This window comes from Ambystoma mexicanum, chromosome 2q (assembly GCF_040938575.1).
Source record: "Ambystoma mexicanum isolate Mex_15411 chromosome 2q, UKY_AmexF1_1, whole genome shotgun sequence".
In the NCBI taxonomy this organism is placed as follows: Eukaryota; Metazoa; Chordata; class Amphibia; order Caudata; family Ambystomatidae; genus Ambystoma; species Ambystoma mexicanum.
Window position 1 is genome coordinate 877,329,694 of NC_090924.1, and position 20,492 is coordinate 877,350,185.

General features: G+C 47.4%; 1 protein-coding gene across 8 annotated transcripts in view; it reads left to right on the top strand.

The window, feature by feature from the left end:
* ABI1 (abl interactor 1) overlaps positions 1-20,492 on the top strand; it is an 816,248-nt gene that overhangs the window by 732,766 nt on the left and 62,990 nt on the right. For all 8 annotated transcript variants that reach the window (XM_069648123.1, XM_069648125.1, XM_069648127.1 and 5 more), the window contains one exon: positions 4,306-4,491. In XM_069648123.1, coding sequence (XP_069504224.1) covers positions 4,306-4,491 — 186 coding nt within the window. The remainder of the gene's footprint in view (positions 1-4,305; positions 4,492-20,492) is intronic.

The window sequence follows — 20,492 nt, forward strand, 5'->3', positions numbered from 1 at the left end:
GTGAGATGAGACGGTAGTTAGCAAGAACAGAAGCATCCAGTGACTTTTTTTGAGATGGGGGGGGGGGGGAATAACCATTGCCTGCTTAAGATTGTTAGGAATAATGCCTGATTGATGAGGAAGATTGACTGCTGAGGTAACCCAGGGAATGATAGAAGGCATATCTTTAAGTACCTTCAAAGGTACCGGATCAGAGGGGGCTGCCGTCTTCAGTAGACTAGCTGCCCTAGCAACCTCTTCCATGTAGAACTCAGGAAAATGAGACCATGCTGAAGCGTGACTGATGGAACCATCAATCACGGAAGACCCAATAAAACTACAAACATCCGTAATCTTAGTGACAAAGAACTCAGAAAGTGAGTCGCAGAGTTGAGTAGGTGCTGCGATAGCAATTAACCTAGTGGACTAGTGCCACTTGCGCTCAGTTTGCCTTGCTTATAGGTGGGTTGCTTTGAGCTCATCTGTTTACCAAGGTGCAGATGGATATGTCTTCTGCCGTGTCGTTTTAAGAGGGGCCACCAGATCGGTGGCAGCCTGTAAGGTCTTAGATAGAAAAGATACATCAGCTGACTGGGTGTTTTGGCACAAATGGTTGATAAAGGATGCCATAAGAGAGAGATCGGCAGTACGCCGACTGCGTTTCACGACAGTGGCCAAACCGATAGCAGAAGGGGGGGGACAGAGCACTTTAAAAGATATCAGCCTGTTCATAGCTCCTTGGTGGCAGCTATGTTCTGGTTCTCTGAGATTTAGCACCTATCTATATGCGATCCAAACACGTTACCGCAAATCCCTGTCTCATACACCAGAGCAATCGCCAGATGTTGCACCTCTCCCCACAATCCTTCAACTTGGCGGCCTGGTGCCAGAGTTCAGGGCCTTAGCGCAATTTAACCTTTCGGAGGATTATATGTGCATAATCCAGGTGGCACGTTAGCCTTCTACAAGAGCACAGTACAAAAGTAAATGGCTTTGTTTTTGTCATTGGTGTCTTGCTAAACCGTTTGATCCTCAACACGCTTCTGTTGACTGTCTCTTGTTTTTTTTTTATTGGACTGTGCAGCCTCTGGCATTCACGTCTTATCATGCAGAACATATCAGTCAGCCATTTTAGCATATCTTTCCACATATAATTGCTCTTTTTCTCAGACAAATCCAGTAATTAAGAGGCATTTGGCAGGTCTCTTCCACCTCTTTGCGCTTGTTAGGACTCCACACCCAAAATGGGAGCTAAACGTGGTCCTTCCTGCTCTGTCACAAGCCTTTTGAACCACTGGCCACTAAGGAGCTCCAGTTTCTCTCCTGCAAAGTGGTCTTAATTGCAGTAACACTTGCAAGAAGAATAAGGGAGCTGCAAGCTCTCTGTCGAACACCCGTTTTTGATCTTTCACAGGGATAAGGTTATGCTTCGCACTTATCCTTCTTTCCTTCCATAAATTGTCTGAGTTCCACATAAACCAATCAATACCCCTCAATATCTTTCCGAAACCCAGTCTCTGATGCGGAAAGGGTTCTAGATAACCAGAATGTCAGAAGAGCTCTGAAGTTTTACCTTGAAAGAACAAGCGATTTCAGAAGCTCCCCGCAACTTTGCTACTTTCGGGGACCCAAAAGAGAAACCGGCTTCAAAAGCGTCCATTTCACGATGGATCGCTTCATGCATCGCAGAGGCTTATACAATTCAATGCCTTCAGCCCCCAAAGGGCTTCCATGCACATTTCGTCCATGGCAAAGCAGCTGCTGTTGCCTTCCAGAAATATTTCCCTTGGGAGTCCATAACCAAGGCTCAAGGCTGCTACGTTCTCTTCTCCCTTGGCTTTTTGTAGACACTATTGTCTTGACCTGAGCTCTGGGGCTGATGCGCAGCTTGTCTAAGCAGTTCTTAAGAACCTGTTCCAATAAGGGAAATGTCCATCCTCCCGTTTCTTTGGTCAGTGCTTGGGAATCTCCCAAAAGTATGGAGGAAAGGGGAGGGGAACGTAGGAGTATAACAAACTCACTGTACCTTACTCTTAGTCCATAATCCCCTTTCCTCCACCTGCCCATGTGCTGTCTAAAAAGTTTCCTCTGTTTTGCTAATGGTCCTTCGACGTTGGTGATAGAAAAGGAATAAAGGGAGAGGCGTGGGGAGGAGCTCTGGAGGGCTGGGTTACCACCACGTGCTGTGGCCCCACATACAAAAGGTTTTGATGCTTCATAGTGCTCCGGTCCCTTCCCAAATGACAGAATGTCCCAAAAATATGGACGAAAGGGGACTACTTACTTGGAGTAAGGTAGTCACTATGGTGAGTAACTTTGTTAAATTGGGCGCCTATGTTTTTTCCATGTGTTATGAATGGTTGTAGCTTGAAAGCGATTTTTTACTGTTCACGGCCGTGTCTATGTAGGTTCTGAACTCCTTGCAATGATGATTTTCCCGAATTACAGTTTGCAACATGGCAGCATTAAGGATCTCATAAGGCCTACCTTGATCAACAAGGATATATTCACCCATTGAATTAAACCAAGACACAACAATGCAAAATATTGTCGTGCTCGGAACTGCATTGCACCAAATAAGATTTCCATTAATTACTTTCCATTGGATTTTAAGATCCAGTGTGCCATCATTCTGTAAGTGTGTTGCAGTTTGACACAGTAAACATGGGACAAACACATTGGACTAGCAAGTGTTCTACTCTACTCAACCACGTGGCAGCTCTTTAACCCTTTCAAAGCACTTGGACAATCCTGCATAAAATTGAACTCCAATACTGTGGTTCATTGGTCAAGGCTGGGAACTCTCCAGGATTTTGTCTGGTTCTAGGCAGAACCCTCTTGCATGGGTGTGTAGCATTACAATGGAACACTAAACATGATGATTTTATTAAACTGTCAGTCCTGATACCATTATGCTTGTTTTATCATTGCTAACTCCTACATACATGGATGATATGGCTCATAAATATGAGGTTAATTCCCCAATGGAGTTTGAGAAATTTGACTAGTGCAGACTTCAAGCAATACAAACACCACCCTATGGTGGGTAGTGTGCCCAAAAGTTAATTTGACGTATGACCAGAATCTGTTCGGCTCAGTCCTTTCAAGCCAGCCTTACTTAAAAACTGTATAGTATGAAGTGCACTCACTGAATCGATGTTAACAAAACATGGGGCATTTTGCACTTCAAAGGTCAGATCAGCAACCGCTGTTTATAAACTGTCAAATAACTTATTTTTTGTCTTGTACCTAATTGCAGGTAATTTCTTTCTCTTGGAACTTTGGGTGTCATGACAAAAGCACTGTGGCTACTTTTGCGCCAAACATTTGCGTACACACCTGCCCTTTATACACTTCACATTAGAACTATCAGTCGGAGCAGGTTTTGCTATACAACAGTATATCATAAGAACCCACAAATAAACTCCACCAAAAACAACACGTTAGCACCCCCCATGGACACTCCTTTACATGAACCTTTAGTGGACACACCCTTCTGTAACTTTTCTGGCTTCTTTGAAACTTGTTCCACTCACGCTGTTAACCAAGACTACTACGATAAAAGATTTGTTCTGTGCATAACTTTTCTCAAGGAGCAATGGGGAATGGATACAAGGACCATAGTGATATTTGTGTGAATGATCTAAAAAAACATTCTGCACACACTGTTGCCCCCACAATGATTTACAAGTGCGGTTGTGAGTTTAATTAGATGGCCTCGAGCATTTGACAAATATTTGTTGTCTCCACTGGTCTATCAGTACTTTTCCGAAACGATAGTCTATACAGCGTCGTTTGGACCGACTCCTGTATCTAACATAGCATGAAGTGAATCATTCTCAATAGTTAATCAATCGGATGCACAAGTGCTGCTCGCATACACATATGAAAGCCTGCCCTATCAATTTTAGAGCTGAAATGCATAGCATTGAAATTATCACTGGAAGGAGTTCAGTAGATAGATGTAATTGAGTTGTGAATGATATGTCTCAGTGAAGCACAGTGCAATGGATGATCGTATCCAGACGTTTGTGCTATATTTTGTTTTTGGGTTTATGTGTATCATGGAAGAAATTACATTATATTTGATAACGAAAAGCACAACAAAGTCTGCTGTCAGTCCTGTTAAATTATGGTTTTAGAACAGCAGTCCAGTACAATGGTACTGTCGGCCACCGGACATTTTTCTTTTTCTCTTGTTGCATGCTCTTTCCCATTCAAAAAGTGCATGTGAACTGATGTTATTATCCCTGCGAATGCCTAAATATGGTTGTGCTAAGTTTATTATAAACTTGCTTTGATAACCTGCTTGTGTGCTTTTTCCAGTTGCGGATAGTCCCACACCGCCACCTCCTCCCCCACCTGACGATATTCCGCTGTTCGATGATTCCCCTCCTCCACCCCCTCCACCCCCAGTTGATTATGAGGAAGAGGAGGCAGCTGTTGTGCAATACAATGACCCTTATGCTGATGAAGATCCCGTTTGGGCACCAAAAATCTATCTAGAGAAAGGCAAGTATTACCTGAAGGCATTTGTATTGTGCAAAATGGATGATCTAGAAGTTGTAGTTCAAGCCACCGAGCGTCTGAAATGGAGTGTTTTTCAATCTTTTCTTTTCAGGTGTACCATGTTGGAAAGGGAGTAGTAGCAACAGCACACAATGAAGATCTTGTGTTTTCAATGTCTGATCTTCCTAGTCTGTGGTTTATCTGGAAATTGATATTACAGCATATATTTCCTTGGACTGCATCTAGATCTTTCCGAAACAAATCTAGGGAGAACAATATATGCAGTTGAGAACACTTGGAATCATTTGGTTGCTTAAATGACCTCACATTTTGCTGAATCAGCGTTAAATATACTATAATCCTCTTGGCTTGAGGATTTACATATGCATCGCTGCACATACCTTTTGGTTAAATTATGGGTTACGTATGAGCCAGTAATTCAGCATTTTTAGTATTAAGGGGAAGTGAGGTTGAGGGGAATATATAAATGGGCAGGTTACTTAAGGGCATTTATTAAATAGATGGGTGGGCTGGGTTTGAAGAATCATGGGCCAGGTGACAGTCTATTCTGGCCCGCCCATTATTGGACTTGTTGTGCCCTATAAAGCAAAGAAAGCACTTATTTGATGAATGCTAGACTTTCTCCAGGCATCTAGAGATGTTAATGTGGGTAGCCTGATAATTCTTCAAACTGATGTGAATTTGAATATCATTATGTAAACTTCCAAATTAACCTCCTTTTGTTCCACTATGTATGCACGATGGTGCATGTAGTTGAACAGCACGTGTACAGTGAAATCCCTTAAAGTCTGCATGGCATCTATTGCTTAAAGTATTCTACTGTATAAGTCTGTGCAGTAGCTAAGGTTGTGCATGAAGGAGCAGATCCACTCTAGGGCAGATCCAGTACCCCCAGCCCATCATTGAATCGTTCCACTAGCATAGCAATGTCCCTATATCACATAATGCTTTTGTGAATCTTTGTCGTTTCATAGGTCTCAAGTTGCTGCTCCTGATCAGGCCGTGACACCAGCAGTAGTATAGGTATCAATTGTCTTGCCTTCGTGTGGGAAGGGTGGTAAAGGCAAGTACGGTACTTCTGAATGGATAGTTGGGGTGGTTTAAGGAAACCCTTAAGTGGTAATGGGCTGTGTTTATATTTATTGGATCGGGAAAAGATTGACTCTCCTCTGCTCAGTTCTGAGAGATCTTTTGTTGCTCCATTAGTCGTGCAGTCAGTACTGTGGTGGTATAACAATATCAGATAACCCAACACCATACAAAACTGCACTCATTCACACATTCTGTGTGTAATGTCAACTAATAAATAGTTTTGCTTTGCATCATGGTACTAAGCTGAGACTCTGTGAGGGTAGGATAGATAAGGGAAGATTTGCCGGATGATACGTAGGTGGAAATTACAAGTTCTGGAGAAAGTGTTGATGTGATGGGTCAGAGTCCAAGGGGCATCCCAGGTTCTTTAGAGGCAGATGCTGCCGGAAGGATGTTTTACCACAGATTTGGATTTCAGTTTTACCAGGGTTTAGGAAGAGGTGGATAGCCGCCATCCAGTGGTCGATTTCAGAGAGGCAGAAGGCAAGGTCGGGACGGGGCGAGGCCGGCAATTTAGTAATCTTGAAAATGATCTGGATGTCATCTGCGTAGTTGTAGCAGCTTAGCTTATGAAAGCAGATGAGTGCGGGGAGGGGGTTAAGGTAGATATTTAAGAATAGGGGGTACAGAACTCCCTGTAGGACCTCTTTGGGGGGGGGGGAGAAGGGAGGAAGGAACATGATTTGAGAGCGGTTGGAGAGAAATTAGATCATCTTAGAGCAGAAATCCCTGATGCCCAGAGAGTGGAGTCTATCCATGAGGATGGCATGGTCGATAGTGTCAAAGGCAGCAGAGCGGTCAAAGAGGATAAGTGCAGCACAGCCTTCCAAGTCTGCTGTTCTTAACAAGTCATTGCAAACTGAGGCAAGGGAGGATTCTGTTCCTCAGCAGGGTCTGAATCCAGATTGGGCAGGGTCGAGAAGGCAGTTGGATTATTTGTAGAGGCAGAGCTCAGTGTATGCTGTGGTCTATGAGTTTGGCAATGAAGCTGGTGTTTGAGATAGGGCGGTAGTTGGAAGGAAGGAAGGGGGTCCAAGGTGTGCTTTTTAAGAATGGGCTTGACGTGGGAGGTTTTGAAAGACTCTGGAAAGATGCCTTCAGTAAGATGATGGTTAATTATGGATTGTGCAATGCTTCCTGCACAGGTTGCGGATAGGATGTTCTTAGGAAGTGGGGGGGGGCCTTTTTGGGGTTTCCGGTGGAGGTGTGGGGGGGTGTTTGGGGTTGTTCTGAGGGGCGAAAACAGGGGGATAGGGTCCCCCTTCCTTGTGTTTTTCCTGGGTCCCCCTTCTTGTATGATCCAGATGATGTGTTGGAGGTTGAGGGGAGGTGGTTGAGTTTTGTGGAGCACCCGCTGGCTAGGTATGTAGAGGTGCGCGAGCCAAGACCTCTGTAGAAATATTCAGTGATTGATCAGGGTCATGGTTAAGGGAGTGCGCTGTATGACATGGAACATCGGGGCTTGAACTGCCCATCTAAATCCCGTAGGGTATTGCTCTATATGAAAAGGCACCGTGTGGATATGGCTCTCCTGCAAGAGATGCATCTTCACCTCTGTGGAGTCCCAATTTGTGCATGGATGGGGCTGCCATTGCCATTTCTCATCCTATTCCACTTATTCACCTGGGATTTGCACACTGTTATAGTTCTGTTGGGTTTCGCTTGACGGATACATTGAGGGTTATGGAGGGTAGAGCGCTGTTGGTTATAAGGATTATGTATGAACAGATGATGCCCCTGGTCAATTACTATGGTCCTAATACTGCTACAGTGGATACTCTGCAATGGATAGAAAAACAACTTGCTGAGTATTCTGTTAATATAATTGTGTGGGCCAGGGATTTTAATGCGGTGATGGAGCCAGAAATAGGCAGAACAGAGGCTGTTTACAGGCCTCTTTAAAAGTCAACCTGCAAATTAAAGGATGTATGTTTGGCCTGGGAGCGGAGCGACATTTGGAGGGCTAGGCATTCAGGAGACAGTGGGTACATGTTTAGTTCGGTGGTGCACCAGTCGGCATCCAGATTGTATTCTTTTCTGCTTTCAGATAGGGTGATGGGATGGGTAGCCGAGGTCTTGTTACTGGCTCACATTGTCTGTTAATGCGTCTGTGGTACTAGTGCTGGATATACCTGGGAAGATGTGCGGTAGACCAACCTGGGTGTTCGCGGATAGAAACATTGTTCAGGAGTTTTGGGAGTTTTATAAATGCCTTTTATTCTCCACAAATCGTGCTTTCATCTTCTTGACCAGGTGGCGCTGTATTACTGTGGTACCAAGGAGAGGGCATAGCGTTGTCAGCCCATTATGCAAGAAATCCTGCAGGCGATCAGTGTTTCACCTGGGACCGGATTGTATTATGGCTGATTTTCATAAGCAGTTTGCATCTGTCTGGCCCCTTAGCTGCTGGAGGTTTATCAGCAGGCCTTTCAGGACGGAAGCAGTAGTCACTGTGCTGTTGAAACCAGCGAAATACGCGTATGAGTAGTGGTCTTCCACCCAGCTCATTAACCTAGATAATAAGATCTTGGATAAGCTTCTAGCTGCACAATTGGTGCCATTGATCCATAAGTGTTGTTCTGATCAATCTGGCTTTATCCCAGTGCGCTACACGTCTTACAAATTATGGCATATATTTGAATTGATGTTGGCAGTGGGACAGGACAAATCTATAGTGGCTGTGCTGTTGGATGCCAAAAAGGAGTTTGACACAGTGGAATGGTGTTTCTATTTGCAGTATTGAGACGAGTGAGAGAAAGGTTTATTTCTATGGTTTCCTTGCTCTATGCTTCTCTGAATGCTACAATCAGAGTCAGTTGACTCAGTTAGTGCCGTGGGACAGGAGCACAAGACAGGGAGGGGGGTGTCCCCTTTTGCCTTTGTTCGCTTTTGCGATTGAGCCATTGGCTGAATTAATCGGGGATAAACATCTACATAGGTGGATCCAATTGTACAATCTTAAATTGGTGGTTTCCTTATATGCAAATGATATGGTAATCTATGTCGAGGATCCAAGGTTAAATCTGCTGCCGATTATTACTGATGTCTTGGAATTTGGGGAGTTCTCGGGATTGAAAGTAAACACTACAAAGTCAGTTCATTTTCCGCCTAATAGATATAGCTTGTTCCACGGTGATCATGTATCAACGTAACTATGGGAAGGTATTGGAGCAGACCAGGGTAGTAGTTGGGAGGTGGATGAGAATGCCCCTTACCCTGTATGGAAGGATTTCCATGGTGAAGATGGTCCTACTACCTTGGTTTTTGTTTTTTCGAATGTACTGCTGGGGTTGCCTAGGTCTTATGGTATTACCCAAATTGACCTTTTGCAATTGACCTTCTGCACAATTGACCTTCATATTATTTTAGTTATTTTATATATGTATTGGGTTGGTTTTGGATTATAAATAATACAGGGGAATCGGGTGGGGGGTTGCAGGGGTTTTTGGATTGGGTGGTAGGTTGCGGGGGGTTTCCCCCGCATATATGTCCTAATTGACCTTCTAAATTAGGTCATTTCTCTCGAGGTCAATTGTGAAAAGGTCAATTAGTATACAACCGGTCTTATTTTAGAAAAGCTCAGGCGCTGAGACTCGTTTTTATATGGGCAGGTAAACAAGTTCTTTTTTGGTGGGGAAAATGGATTGCTCCACTGGATAAATGAGGATTAGCGCTGCCTCACCTCGAGGCATATTATGAGGCGACCCAGTCAGTGTTTTTGGCATATTGGTTTACTATTGGGGTCTGACAGGAGGCATGTGGAAATATAGAGGTCCCTTGCGGCTCCATGTTTATTGCAAGCAGTTATACTTACGGCTCCTTGTGTCTGGTCTAAGCCAAAGAATATGGCAGAGTTGACATGTAAGACATGGGTATGCATTGAAGGTAAGGGGGGGGTGTCCTCAATTCTCCTAAACTGCTGGTTACATATATTCCAAAATTGCCACTGACCAGCGAACTTGGGTTCAAGCAGTGTATGGAGAGATTTATCTAAATTTCAGGATCTGTTTCCCAACATGCAATTCTTCTCTATAGCAGCATTCAAATAGAAGGGGAATGTCACTGTTACTGACATTCCCAACATCACCAGAGGTGGCACCTATCCGAGACGGGTTGATGGGGGTGGTTGATATGGGCAGACTTGGGTCTAGTCTCCTTTGCAAAATCACGGATACTAGGGTAAAGTGGGCGGAGGCGTCCTGCAGAAAATGGGAGCTGACCCTGGGTCACAGCATTACTGATTAAGGATGGCGCAACTGTTGCACACAGACTCAGAAAATAGCTCTTAATAGCAGGTTTAAGTTAGTGCATTTTATACATCTTCACCAGTTCTATGAGACACTCAGGATTTTACATACATTTCTCCCCGGATATGCCAGACGAATGTGTTTGATGTTCGGCTTCGCCCGCGGACTTTTCACATGTGGCATGGTGATGCCCCCCAGTGTTACAATTTTGGGAGGTTGTCTTTGATGTACTGAGTAACATTATTTGGGAGCGGGTAGATCTCACGCCAGTGGTGGCTTTGGTGGGATACACTGGAAAAATTGCTGCCCATGTCTGGAGGCTGGCTGGGCTGCTCTTATTACTGGCAAAATGGAGGTTGGCAATGTTATGGGGTAGTAGAAAGCTACTTAAACTGATGTGGTGGAAAGAGGACTTTCTCTACTGCAATGACATGGAGATGGAATATGGGACTATGGTGCACGCCTGGGCTCGGCCCAAAGATATTTGGGATCCATTCAAATAATCTCATCTCCCTGGCGCAAAAGTTTGCTCCAGAGTTCGAGGATCGGACGGCCCCAAGTATGGGCTTGTAAAGGGAACTGTAGAGGTTGTTAAAGATATAATTGGCAACGCTTGTGTTCAATATGTGCTGGTTGCAGTTCTGATTATTGCGGAAGCAGAGACTGGGTACTGTTGAAGGGAGGTGCTGAAGTTGTCTGAATGTATGGAGTGGGGAATATACGTTGCATTGTACTAGGGGGAGGTGGGTTACGGGACTTTATTATTATTTCTTTTGTTGGTTCGGTACATGGGCACGTCTGGACCTATATACTACCTGGATCACATCCAGCATATGTGTCACCCCATGATGTCCTTGCAAAGCCAGATAGGAGTCATACTGGTTGCTCTCGAAAATTCACTCCAGATCCATATGGAGTGTGTGGGAGAAGGACTGTATCCATCATGAAGAAAGTTAAGTAGGGAAGGAATGTGTTAATCATTGTCCACAGTGCTCTCAGAATTCCAATCTTTTAGTGAGTTGAGCCTAATCAAAGATGCTGCACACCTTCAGCCCAGCCGTGTGTAGAAAAGCTAATTGCGTCCATCATAGCACAACTGTGACAATTTGCAGTGGAAGCTAACATATCACTTGACAATAAGAGAAGCACGCTGGCCAGCTTTCCCCCTCTCCTGCTCGCCTCCCTCTTTACTTTATTATATTTATATCGCAAACCATTGACCCGGAGGCTTAAGGGCGCCCAACAAGACATACATACAAAAATGTATCGGGACACAGCCGAGTCCTGGGAAGGCCAGGCCTTTATAGAAACAGAGGTCATAGGGCTGTACCAAAGTCATGCTTATCTAAATGGGGAAAGTCTTGAGCCTCTTCCTAAACAAGGCAGTCGATCTTGCTTCCCTAATATCTGGAGGAATTGCGTTCCAGTCAATAGGTGCTGCTGCAAAGAATGCCAATTTATTTACTTGGGACATCCTAAAGGCTGGGATTCTTAATTGATTAGTATTGCCTGATCTGCGATTATCTGCATTTGATTTTAATTCCAGCACTTCACTCAAATACAGTGGTGATGAACCTGCCAGACACTTAAGCTGCATCGGGAGAAGGCAAAAATCCTTCTGGCTTCCATAGGGAGCCAATACAGGCTCCTTCTTGCCTCTGAGGCATGATCTCTCCTTTTAAGATCCATAATGGTTTTAGTAGGAATATTTTGTATAACTTGAAGCTGGCCCATATCAAACTTAGATAGACCAGCTAACAGACCACTACAATAATACATTTTTCAAAAAAGGTAGCTGGCGCCCCTCTCCAGAAAGAACCTGGCATGATAACCTGTTCTTTGGTTTTTTTTTCCCACTTTGAGCAAAAAGCAATGGCTGCAAATTCAAATACCTTTAACAGATGGGAAATATCCATTTGCATTGCAGTCCAGCACCAAAATGCTATGGCAATTCCCTTCTGAAGAAGTACCAGCAGCAACCCCATACACGTGTTTCAGCCTTGTTGGGCATCATCAGTGAGGTGGAGCTGTGCCTCTCTGAGCACAGTGAGCAGGGAGCCCACGTCTGGGTTCCCCCAGGTAACTCAGGGTGACCGGTTCGGAGGCCGTTGACCTTTCTGTGGAGCTCTTGCGCGCCCACATGTCTGTCCCTCGCCCCGACAAACATGCCGCCGGCGGTGCTATGGGGAAGTCGCATCCCGGCGACAAGGGCACTCATGCACCACCTGCTCCAAAACACACAACCCCCAAACTTTCCCCAGCGGATTCATCAAAGGCTTCCACGCCCTCAGGCCCATCATTCTTTGACGTGACCTTCGGAACCTCACGGTTTGGCGCCCTCTGCGCAACCACCTTCGCGGTCTAGGCATGGCGCAACATATTCCTCTGTAGCGGGTGTTTCCTCTAAATCTCTCTTCCAATGCAGTAACGTCGAAAGGCGTGGTAGCGCCGAAAAACACAGTAGGATCGTAGGACGCAGAAGCATTGAAATATGTGCAGAGACGGGCCCACTCATCAAACTCTCCCTAACTCCCGGGAGAAGCTTTCCAAGGCTATTTCACAAGTTTTGGACCCCAAGAAGTCCTCCTCTTTACCTGAGGACTATTCTCCAGCCTCTTCTCCACTTTCTAGAGCCCTGCACCAGGGGCAGATTTGAGGCTTGCATGGACAAGATGACCAAGTTCATTAATTTGATGATATCTTGAAGAGACATAGGGGTCCGGCCCTCCTAAATCACAAAGGCTCCACTCCCCAGGTGCTAATTTCTCTTCCCCGGAGGGATCCCATCAGCACCCCTAGGTGAATTTCCGAACCAGGACATTTTCTACATCCATGACTCTGGCCAGGATAGCCAAGATTGAAACCCTGTCGATATCCATGGCACATGGCAGTCTACCCCGCCACATGACCCTGATCCTGGGAACATTTTCCGGGATGCTCTTCCTGTCTATATATATATATATATATATATATATATATATATATATATATATATATATATATATATATATATATATATATATATATATATATATATATATATATCCTTCTGAAAAGAGCCGCGGATCACTTCCAGATTACCACACATGAAGCCGTCCCTGATTCAGACTTTGTGGAAAGTATCCTTAAGAAGAAGTCAGTCAGCGAAGCCATTACTTTGCTAAACTCAGTGAAGAAGTGCCTGGCCCCTTCCGACCCTCTGTATATCAGGGGCCACACCATCCATGGCTCCCTGGTCGTCACTACTACATGCAAGAGGGCGGAAGGGGTACCACTGTCCTCGTTGTAATACCCTCCTGACTGGGACTGCAAGAAACTGTACGCCTTTGCCAAACTTGTCACCGCCTCTGTTGCATTTGCCACCAGAATTGCTAACAACTCCATGCTCCTCACAAGCTATAGTGATGTTCAGTGGTACCTTGTCCAGGACGGCCTCCAGGAGGTCCCGTAACACACTTGCACCTGCCTTTTGGCTGTGGTGTCAGAGGGGCGGCAAGTCCCCCAGAATATCCTAAAAAACACCTTGGACTCTGCCGAAACTGCGGGACGTGTACTTGCACAGAGGACCCTTATCAAGAGCCATGCATGGCTGAAGAATTCAGGTTTTAAACTGGAATCCCAAGCCTCCTAGATTAATAAACCGGTGGAGGAAGCCAACCTTTTCGGGAAAACTGTTTATGAAGCTCTGAAGACCACCAAGAAGGAGCACAAGACCCTGAAATCACTGAACAAGATCTCGGCCAAGCACTTCATCCAGCGAGGCAGTTTCAACACCCGCCGGCCCTTTCGAGGGCAGTCCTTCTCCTCCTGCTCTCCTCATGGAAAGTACAGTTCGGGGGATCCAACTGGCCTCTGTGCAGGGCTCGCCCAGTGGTTTTTAATCTTCTCAACAAAGATGTTTTCGACAGGGGAAAGGCAGAGGTAGAAACTCTCCAGAGGCTCTCCAGCCTACGCCTCCAAGTGACTTGGCAATACGTGTGCCCTCCGATACTTCCCCAGTCAGGCGACATTTAACATTTTTTAACCACACGTGGGAGGGCGATCACATCAGATCAGTGGGTACTCAAGACAGTCGCCCACGGGTACTGTCAGGTTCCTCCAGCCACCCGGCTACCATCCACCCAGAAGCTGACAACTGCCACCAGGACATCTGCACATCCTGTTTGACAAGGTCCAGGTCCTGCTAGAAAAGGACACCATCAATGTCATCCCTGTTCTCCAGGTAAACAAGGGTATTTATTCAATTTACTTCCTTGTATCCCAAAAGGATCTAACCATGCGCCGTGTTTTAGATCGGTGTCCTGTGAACAAATGTTTCCAACCACAACATTTCTGGCAGCCCTGATTCGGACAGATGACTGGCTCATCTTCGCCCTCCAACGAGAGGGTTCGAAGCATGCTGTTTCAGATCCCTCATTATGTAGCCAGTCACTGGGTAACCATTTGCAAGGCCATGCGGCTGCTGGGGATGATGGCTTCCTGGGCGTCTTCGTAGGTCCTCACGCTCGTCTGCGCATGCGCCCCATGCTGGCGTGGATCTTGAACCAATCAGTGTTGGGCCAGTGGGAAGATCTAATGGTTGTCTCGACAGCCCTTGTTCTCTCTGCAGTGGTGGAAAACCCTCTGCAGGGGAAAACCTTTCCCACCCGCTCAGTAGAGGCAACTCTCACCACGGACTCCTCTCTGAGTGGGGAGCTCACCACCTTCAACAGACAGTTCACGGCCTGTGGTCCCCATCAGTAGCATCCAATCACATCAACTTGTTGGAACTGCTTGAAGTGTTCAAAACCCTTTAATCCTTCCAAGCGCATCTACAGGGGAAGACCGTCGTTCTCCTTACAGACAGTATCATGGCCATGTACTACCTGAACACACAGTGGGGCACTCTCCAGGGCTATCCAAACTGCCCCAGAACATTTGGAAGTGGGCACTCAAACACGACATGTTCCTCCTCTCACAACATGTTCCGGGGGAACACAATCTTCTGGCAGACGTGCTCGGCAGCGACTTGCCCCTACCCATAGAGCACGAGTGGCACTTTTTAAATTTGTTTTATTATAAGGCGCTGAAGCCTTGCAAAAGCACATTCTACTCAACATCTTTGCAGAGTGGGGTTTTCCAGACATCGACTTGTTCACGACTCTGGATAATGCCCAATGCCCAGATAATGCCTCCAGGTATCCACAGAAACACTCCAAAGGGAACGGTCTCTGGATAACCTGGTTCGGAAGATTTACCTATGCTCGTTTCCCCCCACTACCCCTCCCCCTGCCGATTCCCGTTCACAACAGAATAGTGCACAAGATGCACCGGGAACCAGTCGTGATGATCCTGGTGGCAGCAAGGTGGGCCCGACAGCCATGGTCACCCATCTTATGATAATGTCAGTCTACCCTCCCAGAAAACTGCCATGCCTGTACAACATGCTGTCGCAGAACCAAGGAGAAACACTACATCTGTGCCCCCAAACACTCAATTTAGCAGTTTGGCTTCTGAAGTCAGAGTTTGGGCACCTCCTACTCCCTCAGAGGTCTATGGACATACTTGGGGAAGCACAGAAACCCAACACCAGACATTGTTACTCCAATAAGTGGAAACGCCTTGTTGTCTGGTGCAATTTTAATAAATTCAATCCCATTGACTGTTCCCCTAAGAGATTGTCCTTTTTCTAACACATCTGCTAGACTCTGGACTCGTTTTCAATTCCCTAAATATCCACCTGGCTGCTCTGTCGGTGTAAACCACATCCCAGAGCAAGATCTCAGGGGGGGGTGAAGTCTTTCTACCCCTTCCGTGAAAGCCTTAACGGGAATCTTCCACCATATTTCTAATCCAACTCCCGGATGGGACATGAATGTTGTCCTTGCAAGGTTAATGGGTCCTCATTTCAAACAAGGCCCTCACCTATTAGAGGGCATTCTTAGTGGCCATGACTTCGATAAGGAGAGTTAGTGAACTGCAGGCCCTTTCAATTCAGTGCCCATTTGGGACTGTACACAAGGTCAAGGTGGCTTTGCGCGCGCACACCCACGTTTTGCGCCTAAATTCATCTTGAAGTTGCATGTGAATCAATCGAACTCCCCCGAAGGGGTCTTCAGGGAGTGGGATACCGAAGGGCGAGATATGGTATTCCCTTCCCTGTAACACCTTTTCCCCATCCTGCCAGGTAGTCTACCTAGAAGCTCAGCGCCCACTTTTCCCAACACAAACATTTTCTCAGTTTGTGAGCGACAACGGACTAACCACCAGAGCCGTATACCTGACATGCCCCAACACAAGAGTCAGGCAGAGTCCAGCAATTACTGATAATTACATACACCGGACTTCCATCACACTTCCTTACACGGATAAAAGCTGGAGCACGAAAGCATACTCTGAGCAAGGCAAAACGCATGAGGAAGCAGTGTTGGGTAAGATTTTCATAGTAATGATAAAACTTTGATTCTTTTTATGGGTGTCATTTTTAAGACTTTCCATGGTGTCTTTTAAATGTTATCCTCTTTGACAATAAGATCCTATTGTTGATGGATTGCCCTAGGGGCTCCCCTTTTAACTTTCTCTGGCTAACCTTGTGTGAACCACAGTTCCCAAGGGTAGAAAGGATCTTTGGATCCCTTTTACTTTTTTTATTAAGTGAGACCAGCACCCCCCACCTTATGTGGAGTGGTGGGAAGATGGTGAGTATCCCCTTTCTCATTTTAAATGTAACAAACTTAACTTTAATGGCTGGTGACGGTGATACCTTTTTTTTTTTAATTTGGTGCACCTTTACCACGGTCTGTGTGCACAGCCCATTTTCTTAACACTTTTCTTTTACTACGGTTGCATACATGAGAAAGACAATGCAAAGTACAATGAAATGTCATGCTTGGATGGAACAGCAGCTGAGAGTCCTCTTTCTCACCCCCACCTTTGTATGTTTACCTTCCTTTCCGACCCACTTGCCCTCCTTTATCTTACTGCTGGGTCTCCAGCCGTCCCTTGATCTGTATTGTCCTGCAGGATCAGCCGAGACAAGTGGGGCTTGTGTGTTTGTGCTGGGAAATCCTGGTCGTATTCTAGAACCAGGACCCACACATTTGTGAACCTGTGAAAGAGGCCCTCCCTAGCAGCCTTCTCTGCCACCAGGATGTCCCATATCTTGATCCACCAAAAGAGTTAACAATGTGCCTTCTGGGGACTTCCAAGTGCAGGCAATTGTGATTCTTCCTGCCAGGAGCAGCTGCGTATAAGTTTGGCCGTCACCCCCTTCCTTCGATATGTCCCCTGAACTGGGGATCCCAGAAGCTTTTGGAATCGATATCTGGGTGATGGTCTCGATGGTGGAGCAGACACTGGTCCCAGAAGGATTGAACAACATGGCAGTCCCACCACATGTGCGGGTAGGTGCCCCGCTGCCCGCATTTGCGCCAACATTGTGGGTCCAGTGTCTTCTGGATGTGCTGGAGCTGCACCGCTGGATAGTACCAGCGGAGGAGCAGCTTAATGGCACATTCTCTATTTGTGACGCACAGCGAGGAGCCTCTTGTCCAGATGTCCACCCAGGTGTGGTCCTCAATCGGGTGTCCCAGATTAGTTTCCCATTGTGCCATGTATGTGGGCCCAAGGGTCAGCATGTCCTCCGGCAGCAGTTTATACAGGTTGGATGTCATACCACTTGATGGAGTCCCCTGCATGGTGAGTTCAATAGGGCTTAGAGCATGCGTGGCCCATAGTCTGACCATTGGGCGAGTACACCAGTGACGCAGCTGGGAGTAGGAGAATCTGTCCATTTCTGCAAGATGGAAGGTTGTTTTGCAACTTTCAAACTTTACGTGGTTGGCCATTTCTGAACAGATTTGCTAAGGTTTTCAGTGCCCCTCTTGCCCAGTTCCTGAAGTTTGCGAGGTGGGTTCCCGGGGTAAAGGACAGATTCTGCCAAATCGACGTGTTTGGGGCAAGTCCATTTGGGATACCTTTTTAGATTTCAACGCCTGATCCCATGCTTGCAGTGTACCTTTTGTAGAGGAGAGGATGCCCGGCCAGTTCCTCCACAGCGGGGGAGAAATGTAGGGAGGAGAGCAGAGGGAAAGAGGCAGTCTTAACTGTTCAATCTCCACCCATCTCGATGGCTCTGATGCGGGGAGCCAGGCCTGGAAACGTGCCAGTTGCATGGCCACCTGATATTTGCGCAAGTCCAGGACCCCATAACCTCCCAAGCGAGCACTGCCCATCACTTTTTTAGGGATCCTGGCTTTCCCCCCTTCATATAAATCAGAGCATTTTCCGTTTAAGTGTAGAAGAGGAGGGAATGGGGTTGGGACAGGCACCGTGGAGCAGTAATAAAGAAATCGTGAGAGCAGGTTCATTTTGCAGGCTGTAATTCGCCCCAAGAGGGATTTGCTGAGTATGTATCTCCTGGTCAGGCTGGGACCTGTACTCCCACATAGCTCATAGAATTCCTGTTCCATTGTATGGGGAAGAGCGGTTGGAGGACTCCCATTTCCTCGAAGTTCAAACCCACCCCCAGGACCAAGGATTTCAAGTAATTGATAATGAACCCCGTGACCCTTCCGTACCTGTGCAGTGCCTGGAGGGAGTGCGTCAGAGAGGGCTAGATATTTGTTATGGATAACAAGACGTCATCAGTATAGTGACATTTTATGTTGTGTGGAGCCTATTTGTAACCCCTGGATTTCGGAGTCCTTGCGAATCCGCTGGCCCACTGGGTCCATTATTAAGGCAAACGGGGGAGATTGTGCACCCCTGTCTAGTCTCAAAGGTTAGTGCTATTGGAGTCGTTAGCCTTTGGTTAATCCGCAGCGATGTTTTCGCTGAGTGATAGTTGGCCAGGACCATTTTACGGAAAAGTGGGCCGAATTGAAAGGCTTAGAGGGTAGGTTGCATGAAGGACCAGTCTACTTGGTCGAAGACCCTTGGACGCGTCCAGGGTCACTAGTGCCATTTTATGGTGGTCAGTGGATGCAATGTCCACCAAGTTTAGTGCTTGCCGGATATTCTCCAGCATGGGGTCTGGCATGGATTCACATGCTCATGAATATTCCCCGTCGTCAGGCTGGGAATCCTCGGTAAAGAAAAAACCAGTATCAGTTTCGTTTCTGATCTGTCTTTCGTAGTAATAACCAATCACTGGTCTCTGCGTCATACTGACCACAGCCAATGACTGCCCTCTACCTAAGCACCGCCTCTGGCAGCCATCTTCAGATTTTTACCGCACGTTCATGTGTTGGGATCCTCGTGCTATTGCTCTCGAGCGTTAGTGCTATTTTTTCGCGCTTTTTCACAAAAACTTCGATTCTTTCGGTCAAAAGAGCCTCAAGCTCCACCGATCCTACATCCGATCAACGGGGACCCGTGTCGGATTCATCTGTGCCCCTCAAGGGTGAAGATTTCGTCGAGCTACACTTCGGAGGACTCCAGAAGCTTCTCAGGCCCGGTCTCGGAGATGGCCCAGGAGAAGGGAAGCTCGACGCCCGGAAAGCTGTTCAGGGCCTGCCCTGGATGCCAGCTGCAGAACGTCTTCAAGGAGGACGAACACTCTTTCTGCCTTTACTGCCTTCATGGGGACAAGACGCACGTGGAGAAGGACTGTGCGTTTTGCGGCAACATGTCGGAACGGACCATGAAGGACCGCCATCAACGTCTCGCCAGCTGGCTGGAGGGTAAGAGCCCGTCTGGCGAGAAGAAGAAGAAATCTGAGCGGTCTTCTAAGACCTTTGAGGGCGCCCCGGCGACGGGGGCCCAACATAAGGCCAAGCACCGCGAGTCCGCTGGCACCGGGAGCGCCGAACGGTCGGGCTCTACGGGCGCCAGGCAGGGCGCACCCTCCCCGGCACCATCAACCACGAGCCAACGCTCTGGGTCGGGTAAGAGGAAGGCCGAGCACCCGGCGAAGCTCCTGGAGAGGCCCCGGTCGAGCTCTAAGGCAGAGGAGGAGCGTGGCAGTGCCCCCTCCCTCAAGGATAAGGCGGTGAGCGCACCTAAGGTGGTGAAGGCCTTGATCCATTCGACCAAGCCCTCTATCGAAACGGTCGCGGCGGCCCTGGCCCAGCCTGTGGAGGCTGCACCAGTGGTGGCGGCCTCAGGGCCCAGAATCTCCCTGCCTCCTCGGAGGGAGTCTTCTTTCGTGCCCATCGATAGGACCCCCGTGAAACCCTCCGTGGGGAAGAAGAAGGGGGGGCAGGGCGTCGTCGTAGATTCGGCCTCAACCTCAGAAGAGGAGCTGATCGAGGTCTTAAGCCACGGCCTAGGCGTGGAACAAGACCAGCCCATCGGAATGGGCCCCGACGCAGGTGACGACGACGACATCGTCGAGGATACCGACGGGGCCCCTGCTCGCCCGTCGGATTCCCCTCTGCCAGCGCCGCAAGACAACTCAGCGGCCATTTTGTTGGCTATACAGTCCTTATGCTCCGAGATAAGGACGAGACTACCGTTACCGACGGAGGAACCTCTCCCGTCGGGGGATCCAGAACCGGGACCTTCTGGTGTTCCCCCTACCAAGAAAAGAAGGATCCATCCACCGCCTCCTTTTCAACCGTCGCGCCCCGTCCAGCCCTCCTCCCCGTCCACCCGAGGGGATGATACGGGGACTGACACGGCAGCGACGGGTACGGACGACGAGGCATACGACGAGGATTTTCC